Source organism: Vanacampus margaritifer, chromosome 17 (genome assembly GCF_051991255.1).
Source record: "Vanacampus margaritifer isolate UIUO_Vmar chromosome 17, RoL_Vmar_1.0, whole genome shotgun sequence".
NCBI lineage: Eukaryota > Metazoa > Chordata > Actinopteri > Syngnathiformes > Syngnathidae > Vanacampus > Vanacampus margaritifer.
In genome coordinates, this window is record NC_135448.1 from 9,172,444 (window position 1) to 9,186,809 (window position 14,366).

At 41.1% G+C, this 14,366-nt stretch overlaps 2 protein-coding genes and 1 long non-coding RNA gene across 5 annotated transcripts; 1 reads left to right on the forward strand and 2 right to left on the reverse strand.

Moving 5' to 3' along the window:
* Positions 1-604: 604 nt before the first annotated feature.
* LOC144036960 (uncharacterized) lies at positions 605-2,043 on the reverse strand. The gene is made up of 2 exons (XR_013288766.1): positions 1,863-2,043; positions 605-863 (listed from the first exon to the last, which is right to left on the reverse strand). It is a non-coding gene; the product is annotated as an uncharacterized LOC144036960 (long non-coding RNA).
* Positions 1,066-11,847, forward strand: cap1 (CAP, adenylate cyclase-associated protein 1 (yeast)). Of its 3 annotated transcripts, XM_077547987.1 has the most exons (14): positions 2,207-2,425; positions 2,521-2,574; positions 5,199-5,303; positions 5,514-5,614; positions 5,760-5,837; positions 5,910-6,053; positions 6,158-6,243; positions 6,916-7,021; positions 7,118-7,313; positions 8,461-8,645; positions 8,744-8,867; positions 9,112-9,194; positions 9,283-9,426; positions 10,766-11,847. In XM_077547987.1, exons 1-14 carry the CDS (start codon positions 2,365-2,367, stop codon positions 10,847-10,849), a joined length of 1,551 nt encoding a protein of 516 aa, XP_077404113.1. In that variant the 5' UTR covers positions 2,207-2,364; the 3' UTR covers positions 10,850-11,847. The 3 variants fall into 3 exon arrangements, with proteins under 3 accessions (XP_077404115.1, XP_077404114.1, XP_077404113.1); XM_077547989.1 differs by lacking the exons at positions 2,207-2,425; positions 2,521-2,574 and adding an exon at positions 1,066-1,222; XM_077547988.1 differs by lacking the exons at positions 2,207-2,425; positions 2,521-2,574 and adding an exon at positions 1,706-1,942.
* A 45-nt stretch (positions 11,848-11,892) lies between these two features.
* Positions 11,893-14,344, reverse strand: ppt1 (palmitoyl-protein thioesterase 1 (ceroid-lipofuscinosis, neuronal 1, infantile)). Its single transcript, XM_077547992.1, has 10 exons — positions 14,200-14,344; positions 13,468-13,590; positions 13,240-13,349; positions 13,034-13,161; positions 12,893-12,963; positions 12,739-12,841; positions 12,574-12,664; positions 12,408-12,506; positions 12,268-12,339; positions 11,893-12,199 (listed from the first exon to the last, which is right to left on the reverse strand). The coding sequence occupies exons 2-10, from the start codon at positions 13,583-13,585 to the stop codon at positions 12,077-12,079; spliced, it is 915 nt and encodes a 304-aa protein (XP_077404118.1). The 5' UTR covers positions 13,586-13,590; positions 14,200-14,344; the 3' UTR covers positions 11,893-12,076.
* Between the last annotated feature and the right edge of the window lie 22 nt (positions 14,345-14,366).

Below are 14,366 nucleotides of genomic sequence, written 5' to 3' on the forward strand. Positions count from 1 at the left end.
GTTGTACGGGAAACCCAACCTGAATAGATGTAATCATTTTTTTTGTTGACCTTTATTAACCTTTTAACGCAATTGCCCTTTGCCACTCCATTACAAGAGAATGGAGCCATCATAATTTTATTATGGACAACTGCCCTCAGTATTATTGAAATTGAGGTTAAGATTATCGTGCATTGTGAGGAAATTATTTTCTCATTAAATAAATGTCAAATGTTATTTGTGACCTTTCCAAACTCAAAATAATGACTGAACATCTTTTAACCTGTGTCCCCTCCAGGTTTCACTTGTCTGGTTCTAATCTTTTTTTATTCTTGTGGAACAGCTTTGCCAAATTGAGAGATTACAAATAGATTAAAAAAAAATACAATTAAAAAATAACTCCGCTTTTCGTGACAGTATGAAAGATTGTGTATTGCAAGTAGCTGCAATGGTGCATTGTGGGAAATGTGGGGGTTTACAGTTTAAAGCTGTAATCCTAATATTAGAATGATGTAAAGTCATTTAGCTTCAGGTAAATTCAACAAGGTAATAATATAAAACAGGTGGCTTTTTATCAAGTGTATTATTAGCATGAATACATGTTACAGAAATTAAACCAAGCACATTTGTTTATATACATTTATTTTTCAAAACGTTTAAACATTTGAATATCATCTTTAAATGCAAGATACAAGAAAAGTTCCAGGATATTTGGCATAAATTTCACACTCAAATTTCAAGTATTCTTCTTGAATGTGGGCCACACCATTCACCAGCATGTTTACAAAGAGATCCTATGATGTCACATGCCTGAGCATCTGACAGTTCCTGACCAAGAAGAACTTTGACTGCTGCAGCAACCTTCCGTCTCACATGATCTGGCCCTGTGACAACAACACCGGTTAAAAACTCATTTACAAGAATGATGCTGTCATGCACATGATGAATTAATTTGCATTTAGAACATACGTGCTTCCTAGAGAGCGCGGCACTGTCATGAAACACGAGAAAAGCGTGTTATTATTTTTCCGCTTTTCTCCCTTTTCCCCTTTCCGTGTGCGACTCGCGAGCCTTATATGGCAAAGGAACGGGTTGCGAGAACAAGGGCGGAAACGAAGCGCGGTGACAGCTGGGTAAGTTCATCCAGGAAGAGAAAAAGACCAAGCTCGGTCTGCCCCGCTTAGGCTACACAAACCGACGTCCGAATCAACGAGAGAGTGACCACTTGACCCGTTTTTGGCAGGTAAGCTCGCATTTATTGCACTTGCAGTGATTTTACGGTTGTATCTTAAAGCATTTTTAAGTCTACCGTTCAACCCAACGGAGCGCCGCCTCATCATTCAGAAATCATTGCAATCAGTGGGACGCTAACACACCCGGTTAGCCGATGTTGCTAATACTACCGCAGCATCGTTTTATATTAACATATTTGAATAATCGCAACTGTTTGCTCATATTAGTCGAGTAAAGCAAATAAAGATGAGCTTTGTTATTATTTTATGTGTGTATCTTAAGTGAAATAAACCATGGCATAATCGAGCTAACACTGGAAGGGCGTGTTAGCGACGAGAACCAGGAAATGCCGAAATGAGGCGAAAGCTGCAAAGGGGGAAGGCGTGAATAGCCAGACACATTATGTAAGAGCTTTACGGTCCTGTACGCACAAGCGTGTGTGTACACCCTCTTTAAATAAAACGCTGGTTACGGTTGCTACTTTGCGGCGTCCCAATGCTGCTTTTCGTCATCCCACTGCGCTATGTCGAAAAGGGACCTTTGCGTATCGAGGCAAAGTTGCGTACGATTTATCTTCTACAATATATCAATGAGTTGTTGTACTTTATGGAGAGGTCATTCTAGCATTTGTGAGGCGTGCCTGAACTTGCCGAAGATGCAGATTCCACAAGCCCACTGCCAGCCATACGGGTTTCCCTAGCAGTGCTCCACCTTCATATCAGCATGAATTGTAAATAATCATTTGACGATTTAAAGTGCATTGTTTCGTTGACTGAAGGCAATACGCGGTCTTTGTTTACGTGCTGCACATCGGAAGTGAGGTCGATCGGCATTTGCTTGGCTCACGCTTTCAACACACACGTTTTTTGTCACATAAAAAAACACCCTAAAGAAATGGCGTGTTGCTAACGTCATGCACTTTAAAGAGTTTCGTATGATGTTGCGATCGGTAAAGCGGACAAAGAACCCCGGCTAAAGAATTGGGGTATGTATTCTTTCGAAAGCGTTGCAAACGAATAGTGCTAGTTTTTAACCAACAGCTACTCTTGTGGTTATGTCGAATTAGCGTGTTTTTAAAGACATTACAGCATCATATTGGTTGCACCAGGTAGTACTTTCTAACTAATTGCACATCAACAAAAACCCGCAACCATGCTGAAAATATTTTTTGATAAAGTTTCCATGTTTGGGCGAAGCATAGGCGCCTTCAAAGGTGAGCTCAGATTTTTGTGATGGAATATCCGATTTTCCGATGGCAACCGGAACGCACCTTATTGTGAAGTCTCACTGCCCCTGAACCTCTCACAGGCTTTCTTCCCGCTGCATGGTGGTGCTCTTTGACAACAAACTTCTCCCACAGATGTACGTAGGTCTCTAATCTACAGGCTAGGCTAGTGTCATGTATTAGAAGATTTAGTGTTTATTGTATGAACTCCACAAAAAAAGTCATCAGGTGCAAATGGTGTCTTTTTTAAATGGTCATATTTCAAATATAACATTGAAGCTTGGACATTTACAGAGCTAAATGTGAATGTAACAGACGTATGTGTTTCATTTTTTAATTCTTGACTTTTAAATTGATATGTCCAAATATAATACTTATGAGAAACTTTGTATCTGAATTTCTTAAATTCGACCATGGCCACGTTTACAATCACATAGCTTGGAGGGTTTATTGCTACCAAACAATGCAAAATGCCATAGTCAGGCATAGCATGGCACTGTTAAGATTACCTGCATATGGAACACACTTAAAGCACTTGGCACTTGAACACAAGCTTGCGCAACACATTTAGGAAAACGGAACAGTATTCGTAGGCATAGATTCTTTATCAACTGCGAAGAACTGATATTGCTTCATCTTACTGAAGAGTGACAAGTTTGTCTATTCTTCCCTTAGGTGGTGCGCACACCAAAAGGACCAGCACAATGTCTATAGAGCGCCGGACGTTGACGTCACGCATCCCACAATGCACTGCACCAAATGTAAACAGCGCCATTTTGGCAGGATAGAAAACTTATCGCTAATTTGAGGAAAGGCCCTACTTTGACAATGGTAGACCTGGCAATAGTAGACCACCAGGCAAAGAAGAACCTAGGCGTCGCGCCGGTTGGCTCCAGCGCCGCACTGCCCGCCCGCTTGACAGCGAGGCTGAGATGCCCGCGAGCCACATGGCCGCCCTGCCACGGAGCCTCGTCGGTGTCCCTTCCTGCGGCAATGACCCTCACATTTCATTCTCTAAACCCCCCATTTAATTGGCTAAACAAGCTGCCGAGATAATTAACTTTTCATTGTAATATAATTTTGCCAATAGGTCTTAAAAGCAGCGGTTTAACTTGACGTCAGTAAGCGTTAAAATCCCACCTGCTCCGGCAGCAGCCACCCTGTTGGGTGCTGTGGGCGGCCTGCCACTGCGCCCGCCAGACCGCTCTGCCCTGGCTATAATTGATGATTAAGCCATGCAAGTTAAGGTCCACATGGGCTGTATGCTTTATGGCGATGTAATGTCCATTGTCCCAAGCTGTCCAGCTTCCAAGCATATCTCACAAAGTCCTTTTCATCAAAGTGAGATGTGAATCCATTTGGACGGGAATGCTGACTGATGAACACTAATTTTATCATTGCTTTCCATTGTAAATCCTTGGCCTGCCGCCACTCCTATCCTGCCAGCATGGCTGTATAAACAAATGCACATGGGGATCAGTCACGTGATGTCCGGAGTTCTATTGAATTGAGGCTGAAAACGTGTTAACAATTCTTAGTACTGTATGTTTTTATGTTATAGTGCTATATTTCATATTAAACCATTTTTGTTGAATCTGGGGAGGGTGGAATAGGTGAAAGACTTATTTTTTTTATATATATATATATATATATATATATATATATATATATATATATATATATATATATATATATATATATATATATATTTTTTTTTAAGTGTTTTGTGGTGTAGCGTAGTCATGGCTTGAATTAAATTTATTATTGCAAGGCACCACTCTTGTTAACAATTTGAGTCGCGGCTCCCGTCATCAAATGCTGCTTACGCCAGCAAATGTAGACATTTAAAACTCCTTTCAGTTGCAAATGCTTTTATTGGCACTACAAGGCAATTAGGTCATGGGTATTAGTGGTGAGTGTCCTTCCTTAATCTAATTATATCTCCAAGCCTGGCTCAGAAATGAATTTGCTGCTCCGTCTAAATGAGCGGCGCTCCAAGAAGGGCGAAGGCGAGGAGCCCGGCCCGTTTACTCGGCAACCGTAGTTCTACAAGTGTGGACATCTGTCCATCCAGATGTGCCAAAACCCTCGTTTTGAAAGAGGTGTTTGCAGTTGTAGGTTTAAAATTGTTGTCCGGTTACAGCAGCCTTGCGTAAAGTTGGTCTTTCTCACGGTCAGTACGTCAGAAACTGGTTGATCATGTCTTTACAATTTGAAGACAAAAGCAAGAACAAATCAACTGTTTTGAACATGTAATGGTGCTAACATGTAATGGTGCTAACCTTTGGCTGCAAAGGACTTTTATAACACACCTGGAATCTACCTGTGCATACCTTTTCTCAAGTCCTGACATGCTTCCCTTTACTTGCATTCTGTTTTTTATTTTTTTAACCTGAACAGTGGTGTCCGGGATAATTATTTTTGTGAATAATGAACATGTCTGTTAGCAGATTTTTTATTTTTTTTTAATTAAAAATGTAATAATAATGCTATAGTGACCTAAATCAAGCGGTATGTCTTTACAAAATCTCATCCAATGTAAGAACTGCCTCTGTTGGCTCGTTATTGTGGCTTATAAAATGCTGCGACTCAATCATTTTTGATGCACTGCTGAATTCACTAAGAGGCCTTTGAATGACTAAATTATTTTTTCACCAATGGTGATGTTGACGAGCTCCCAGGCTAGGTTTTAAGCATAACTCCATATTGGTGTCACCTCGCCCTGATTGGGAGACCTTCCTAATCGCTTCTAATCCCGTAGGTATGGCAGAGCTGGCGAATCTGGTGCAGCGGCTGGAGTTGGCCGTGGGCCGTCTGGAGGCAATGTCGAGCCCCGGTGGCAGCAACGAAGAGTCTGCTGGGGGAGGTAATATGAAGAGATTTACGGTACAACTTTTGCTTTCAGTATAATGTAGTTGTGTGTGTTTTTTTTTTTTATATATAAAGTATGACGTTCAGATTTGTAGTTAGAACCTGCTTGTAGGTATGAGAAAAGTAGTCTGTACAGAACAGACCTTAATGCCAAGATTGAACAATTGTAATGACGTGTCTTACTAGTTGTTTATTTTTGTTCCAGCTGTATCAGCCACCGTTGAAGCCTTTGATGAGATCATCAGAGGTCCTTTGAATCAATATTACAGCCAGAGCAAGCAGATAGGGGGCGATGTCCTGAAACATGTACGTAACAGTTTATGAATTGGAGGTACTTAAATTGTCAACCGTTCCCTGTTATTACTGACAGCATCTTGACAAATATTATGAGAGCACCCAAATGCTTTCCTAAAAAAAAGTATTTGAAATCTTGTCCTTGTCGTCCTCATAGGCAGAAATGATCAAGCGAGCATTCGCCAATCAGAGACAAGTCATTGTGACGGCCTCCGCTTCCCAGAAGCCCTCTGATGTATGCCACATTCAAAAGCAGCGGATTTTCGTAGACTATTAGTTTTTCATGGCAGTTTTTTTGTTTGTCCAGGCTGTTTTGTCCAACCTCATGCGGCCGATATCCCTCGATGTGGAGCAGGTGCAGGGATTGCGCGAGATGAACCGCACATCCCCACATTTCAACCACCTCTCCGCCGTCAGCGAGAGCGTCCCCGCCCTCGGATGGATCGCCATGGTGAGCTTTTTTTTTTTTTTTTTTCCCCAGCTGTGTGTTTTATGTGTTAGTGTCTCATCCAAAATGAGTGTGAGGTTGTCAAAAAATGTTTCTCTCCATTCTAGTCCCCAAAGCCAGGCCCGTATGTTAAAGAGATGCAGGATGCAGCCACGTTCTACACCAACCGTGTGCTCAAGGAGTACAGGGACAAGTAAAGAAATCTTCATTTTGTTCTCCTAACAGATGTGATTTTTGCTAAGATGCTTTTTGCAGTTACTGCAAATGTGTTGGTCTGCTAAGCAAAGCACCGAGGGATTTTCCTTCCTCGATGCTCTTTTTAAGAGTCAGCGTAAACTCAGGCAGACACGGGTTGCGTTTCCTGTTGAAACATAATTTGTAGGCTTTACAAAAAGGAACTTTTCACTCTGGAATCTGCACTGATTGATGTCATACTGATAAGGTTTTAAAAAATGGATTGAATTAGCTACCATAAAACCACCGTATGTCCTGATGAGATAGACCGAAGTTTTTTTTTGTTGTTGTTGTCGTTTTTAAACATGGCTTTTACCGACTCGTCAAGTGGGCCGATAACTGATATTTGGAGCCGATACAGTAAAAGTGAATAATGATCTAAAATGTTATACCGGTACTTGTCTAAATTTCTTTCTCAGCATTTCGTCTATTTTATATGTTTTTGAGTTGTCTGCATTCAGTTTCATCCCCAAAACGTAAAAAGACAAAAATGGACATAAGTGTTTTTCCCATATCAGCGACCATTTGTTTAATTGAAGGGGCCACAGCCACGCTCCTGCCCGTCCTAATGTGCATAAACTAAAAAAGTTGAAAACGGCAATTCTTATCATATTTCCTGCTATGTTCAAAGGGACAAGATGCATATCGATTGGGTGCGATCTTACTTGGCAATCTGGACCGAGTTGCAGAATTACATCAAGCAACACCACACCACCGGTCTGTCCTGGAGCACGACTGTAAGCACCCCAGCCTGTTAAAACCTGACAATTATTACCACAAAGTGTGTGTGCTTTGGGTGGACGGGTTCCCAAACATTCTGATTTCCTGTCCAGGGCCCAGTGGCTTCAGCCGGTGCCCCTGCGGCCCCGGCCAGCAAGCCTGGCGGCAGCGCTCCCCCACCCCCGCCCCCTCCTGGACCACCACCTCCTCCCATGGACCTTGGCGGCTCCTCTGGACATGGCGACAGTGACGCCATTGAACGGAATGCCTTGTTTGATTCCATCAACAAGGGGTCCGACATCACCAAGGGTAAGGTACCAAATGAACCTGGTGCGAACATAAGATGATGATGAGGATAAATTCAATTTTACACTCTACTGTACACGTAGTCACAAATTGTTTGGGATATTCCGCTTCAGGGTGACGTTTCAAGATGAACCCAAAATTTGCACTTCAAGGTAAACGTAATTGGCAAATTGGATGGATGAGTCCAACTGTTTACAATGTCAGTAGCTTTTTCTCAACTTGGCAAAATTCAATGAATCGGCCGATACATTTCCAATGATGTGCACTTCTATGCCTTTGTGTTCTTCTTTTAATCATTCTGTATCTGTTGCAACCTTCCACATGATGACACTAAGCTCAGTGGCCACTTCCTTTTGAGAAACTTCCTGTTTGAGGCCTGACAACAGCAAGGTGTTGCAAAGTGTCATCTTGCTGTCACCGTGTCCAAAGACGCAAATCTCAATTATGATTTGACCAGAATCCATGGAGACGTGGACCAAGTGTTTGTTGTGAATTTGTTCAGTTCCTTGATGGACAACAGCCAGTTGTGCAAAAAGTATTGAAACAACAATTTGACATGCATTCATAAATGTGGAGAAGGTACGTTTAAGTTCACCGGTGAAGGTTTAGTGGAAATTGTCACCCTAAAGATGAATATGCCCAAATTTAGAGTGTAGGGTCATTTTTCTGCCACTAGATGGCATAATTGCATTTCTAAGACGTTGGTGACAACTTGGTGCATTTTTATTTTCATATTGAGAGCTATCTAATCTTTAACATGAAGTAACTTGCAAAATTCTGCACAATTTTTAAATTGTAAAAATACAACTTGACACAAATCTATATGCATTATTACTGCTGAGTTTTGACGATGACGTGTCTGCTGCGTTGCGACTGGAATTCCCCCAGTACATGCTTTCCAAGTAAGGAGCGGTCATTAACAGCGCGTTCCAAAAATAATAATAATGGCGTTAAAGGAACTTTTAAGTTGACTCAAAATAAACGCACTAATTTTGACACCCTTAATAAAAATAAATAAAAAACACGCAAATAACAAGTACATGCTGTGCTTATCCTGCCAACAAACACTTTCCTGTTCCCTCTTGACATGTCGTTGTGTTCACCCTCTAATAAACCTTTTCTCATCAATGTCCTCATTTTCATTTTCCAGGCCTCAGACATGTCCAGGATGACGAGAAGACCCACAAGAATCCCGGCCTGAGAGCTCAAAATCCTTCCGTACGCACCGGACCAAAACCCTTCACTAGCCCTTCCCCCCGAGCCACTACATCAGCCGCCCCAGCACGTAGCACGCAGCCCCCCGTTTTTGAGCTGGATGGCAAGAAATGGAAAGTGGTACGTTAACTCAGCCCTCGCCCATAACCCGTTTGTGTTGAGTGAGCAAAGCCGGTCCTGATTTTGTGTGTGTGTGTGTTTGTGCGCGCGCTCTACAGGAGAACCAAGAAGGTGCCCACGGACTGGTGATCAGCGACACTGAGCTCAAGCAAGTGGTTTACGCTTACAAGTGTAACGGCAGCACTCTGCAGGTCAAAGGCAAACTCAACTCCATCACTATCGGTAAGTAACAAGTGGCCCAACTTTTTTTTTTTAAGTTCGATCTGGTTGATTATTATTTTAATTATTAAGAATTTACTTGTTTTATTATTTATTTTATTATTATTTTATTATTATTTATTTATTTTATTATTATTTTATTATTTATTTATTTTATTATTATTATATTTTTTATATGTTTTAACTTGTAGACTGGAGTTATCTAAATATGAACAAGTTGAACCCCTTTGTTGCATTTTGCCATCAGATAACTGTAAGAAAATGGGCCTGGTGTTTGACGATGTCGTCGGCATGGTTGACATCATCAACTCCAGGGACGTCAAAGTCCAGGTGTGTACAACACGCAACGTCCTAGTCAAGCCAAATGACTATGGATTGAATTAGATTTTTAAAATGAGCGGGTGCCGTCCTGTTGCAGGTTTTAGGTCGCGTTCCCATCATCTCCATCAACAAGACTGACGGTTGCCACGTGTACCTGAGCCAAAACTCGCTGGGCTGCGAGATCGTCAGCGCCAAGAGCTCAGAGATGAACGTCCTGGTGCCCGGCAGGGATGGCGAATTTGTGAGTATCTCGCAGTGCGAATTTGGTAGATCAGAAGGATCGGGGTTTCCAAAAGTCGGGAAATTGATTTTGCTAAAATTAAGGCCTTAAATGGGATTAAGACGATAAATATGTTGAGAGTAGGGGTGTCAGGCGATTAAAAATTTTTAAATTTTAATTAATCGCATGACTTCAATAGTTAGTTACCTCACTTATTAATCGCAGATTTTTATATCCATTCTAAATAACTCATGATTAATCATAAATTTTACATCTGTTCTAAATGTACAATAAAATGTTTTTTTTCCCCCCCTAAGTCTTCATACTCTTGTTAACATAAAAATGGGAAAATGTCAAACTAATAGAAATATGGCTGCATCTTTTAGTCATTGACACATCAATTTCATAATCATTCATAAAATGGAGTTAAAATTAAAAACATGTGCTGTAAAAAAACCAAAACGTTTTTCTGCCACTAGATGGCATAATTGCATTTGTAAGACAGTAACAGCTCAGTGCATTTTTCTTTTCATATTAAGAGCTATCTAATCTTTAACATGAAGTCACTTGTGAAATTCTGCATATTTTTAAAATACAACTTGACCCCATTCTCTACAAATATATGCATTATCATTAAATGTATTACTGCTAAATTTTGACGTGCGCGTGTCTGCTGCATTGCGGTTGGAATTCCCCCAGTACAGGTTTTCCAAGTCATTAATTGCACGTAAAAAAAAAAAAAAAAAGTGGCATTAAAAGAACTTTGAATTAACTCAAAAGTAACACACCTATTTTGACAACCCTAGTTGAGAGGCATGGAAAAATGAAAATGCAATGGTTGTTCATGCTTTATTTTACATTTGTGTAAAAGTCACTACAACAACATTTAGCAGTAACTAATGTGATAATTATTTATTTATTTTTTAATATTCCTGTCATTAATGTCCAACATGTAACACCAATGCCACCCCATGGAAGAAAATTACCCCAACACAAATGTATGACTCAATGTTTCACACCCCTTTTGACTTTAACTGTAACTTGCTATAAAATGATTGTATAAATTAACTAACGGATACAACCACATTTGTATTTGGTAAACATAGTTGCCCACTTATTTGAATTAAGAGTAAGAAAACTAAACAATATTTTATTGTACATTTTAAACAGATGCAACGTGATTAATCATGAGTTTATGAGAATCGTGATTATTAACGATAAAATAAAATATATAAGCAATTGTCAGCCCTAATAAATAAGTATATGCGTGTGTGTATATGCACATTTAAGTTGCGTTAAATTGGATTTGGTGATACCTGCAGAAACCTGTCATTCAATGACTTATCGCTGTCCTCCATAGTCGGAGTTCCCGGTTCCTGAGCAGTTCAAGACGATCTGGGACGGCACCAAGCTTGTTACCACAGTAACAGACATCTCGGCATAGAAGGGCAGGAATGCCACGCGACCGCCTTTTCTTGACACCCCCACCCACCCTCTCCCCCATTTCGCCAAGCCCACCTGACTGATGACCCGCTCTCACCAGCTAACCCACTCGCTGTAGAGTCGAGAATCAAACGTCACGCGTTTGCGCACAACTCTTCTCCCCGGCCAATCACAGCTTTAGCTGTTCCTTCCCACAGCCAATGAGGACTGCTTATCCGAAGCATTCCTCCAGCCAATCAGCAGGGAGCACTTTGCCAATTGCATTCTGTATATTATAGATCCGGATAATGCTGTACTCGATTAGCCGTCATAGTTAAAATGGATATCGTCTCTGTGGCCACAATTATCAAGATGCTTCATGCATTAATTATCTCTTAATGGCTAGAAGGGCTTTTTTTTTTCTTCTACTTCCCCCTAAAGTTCCGGTGTGGTAGGTTTCTGTTCCTTATGCAATTCCATGAAGCACTTGTTAACAAATCGTTTCCACATTGCACATTAACTAAAAATATTAACGGCGGTTGTGTATATTGAATATTCAACACGATTAGGTGTAAAATCCGCTTGCGTATGTTCTGGCATCTAATGTAATGAACGTTTTCATCTCGGTGATCTGTCTTGGAATAGTTTCAATGCAACTAGATCATAATGAGTTTCTTGTATACACATTCCCGAGGATTAGACATTCCATGGAAAAAAGCATGTAAAGAAAAAGTGCAGCGATGAGCAATGTTGAACCTGCCTGGCAGTGGTGGGCTCGTGCGGTTTCTTCAATGGAAAAAGTGGCTCGTGAAAATAACCACCTGTAGCTGTTAAGGCCTTACTTAACTACTTGTTCCAAAACCATGGCCGCACCTTTTGTTTCATCATCGCCCAGAAGCTGCGCATTGTCTTTTATATTGTCTTTTCTTTTTTCCTCTTCTCTTTTGTGGGGAGGGAGTTGGTTTCACATTCAGATTTCTGCTCATTAGTACTGGAGACATCATTAAAATGTTGCAATAACATTCTTGTTTAGTTTTTTTTTTGGATTTAGAAATGAATGCACACTTTAGAACGTTCACAACTTTATTCTTTCACCAAGGAAATAATCAAGATAACAGTACACTGATACAAATTCGCTTTACCATTAACCTCAACTTCTCAGCATGCTACAGATTAGTGCAAAGGGAGGGAATGCTGTGCTTTCTGCATCCCCGCGGAAAAAGTAGTCCCCAAACAAGTTTTTATCTTCCTAGTGCAAGTAAGGCAGCAGGTTTGCATTGAACCATTCTCTGGTAAACTGAAGGTGGTCTCCATCTGTTGCGAGAAAAAGCAGCTTTCCAGCCTTGTCCATGGCAGCCAAGCCCAGGCGATCCTACATGACAAAAAGCACTTGTCACTACTTCATTTACATATGTAAATACATTTATGTATCACACACACCTCTTTGTAGAGAATACTCTCCTGCAGGGTTTCGGTTTCTTTGGCTTGACCAGTTTTCAGGAAGCCAAACCACTATGATGAGAGTTGGAGTGTTAAACTACACAACATGGCCGCACATCAAAAGAGATGTTTGCTTTTACCTCAGAATCAACAGGATCCACTACAGTATCTTTCAGAAACTTAACCATGATAAACTTGTCCAGCATCTGAAGATTTTTCTTGTAAGTCTCGTTTACACCCTGAAACAAATGGGAGTTAAAACCATTTGTAACATTCCAGTCCACATCACAGTACAAGCATACTGACCCTCTCCTGGTTGATATCAGCCAGGAAGAGGCTGTGCTTCTTGTACAGGTCATCATTTAAAGGGTCATGCCAATACTGGGCTTGCACCAGGCTGAAAAAAAAAAAAAGGTAAAAAAAAACTGCTTAAAATGTTGGGAGTCAAAATGAGAAATTAAGATATTTTACTGCTTTTGAACCAAGTCGCTGTAAGCGCCAGTGTTGAGGGCCTTTCGGATCATGTCGCAGATGTGCGATGCCTCTCCCGGGCACCTTGGCAGCCCGTACACACCTAAAGGATTGTACATTATTCGTGGCAGTTTTAGGGCCTGAACTTTCATACCTTGGTGCTGGCCACCGACGGAGATGAGCGTCTTCATTGGTGGAGAAGGACACCGCTGTGCCACGGCTCTCCTGCAAAGAGGACGCGGTTTGTAATATCACGTGTCTTTGTGTCGCAATAGTGTCAAAAGTAGCTACATACAGAAATTGCGCCCCCTGTGAGAATCCCATAGCGTTATAGCCTCCCTTTAACTGGGGATCCCGAGCCAGCTGACTGCACACCATGGACACCTGGTCATTCACATCCATGAAGAAACCATGTTCCGTGTCCTGCCCAAGAAAATGTTGAGGAATGAGCGAAATATTAGTCACATGACCTTGCAAGCAATTCACATTTGAGAATGGTACCTCGGCAACATTCTTGCCAATCATCAATGAAAGCACGTAAATGCCCGGAATGTCCTCCTGGATCATTTTCTTTATTGCCCCCATGCTGAGCGGGTTGCAGCAACTGTCACCTGGATACATGAGGAGTTACTTAAAAGTCAAGTATAGAACTGCAGATAACGGCTTGTTGTATTGTATACATATCCGTTTAGCTTTAAATATAAGCCGTCATATGAAGCCTGTGCTCACCCATCCCATGCCACATAACCAGAGGCACGGTCTTATTGGCGGAGTCTTGCGCCGGTCTGCTTGCAACAAGCACCACCGGGGCCACCAGGAGGAAGCATAGGAGAACCACTGCCATCATGGAACCTAGAATGTATGCATTTATATATGTGATTCCTAACCACTATTGTTTGGAAAATTATGCAAATAATAATGTATTAGCATCTATTACGGTAGTGACCTATAATGACAAGCAGAACAATTAAATACTCATCCACTAGATGGCAGAAGCTTGTTGTCAATCATACAACTGTAATAACTTTTTGTTCAGTTAAACACGATCAGATTTATAGTATATTTGCGAGTAAATTTAGACGAGATCATTATTTCATGACACATGTACGCAGAACTTTTTTTTTTTTTTTTACATTCTTGTTTGGTGGTGTGCCAGGATTAGAAACACAGCATTATATGATTAGATTTCAGTCAGACGTGGCGATCTCACATTGACATTTAATCAGTGGTTTAAAAATGTACACATTGTGGTTATTTAACAGTTTGTGGTTTTCACAGGGCCTTGCTATTTGTTCGTCGCACAAGCTTCCTCACTAAGGAACGGGCGCGTGTTTTATTTTCCCTCCCAAATGTACAGTAACATGTTCGCAACAAATAAATCAAACAGTTATCATTTGAGCAACACAATCAAATACACATTACGACCACTGTTTTAAAATCGTGTTCGTAAGCATTACTTACCGTTGTTGAATTCTTCCGGGATCTGATTGTATCGTGTCACATGACGATGACAGCGGATAGGCAGACCAGCCAATCAGAGGAAAGGGGTGGGGCCCGTAGCAGAAGTGGCAAACTTATGACTGGATTTGTATACACGAGCTTTCGCCCATTTTAATTAGACTTTCTAT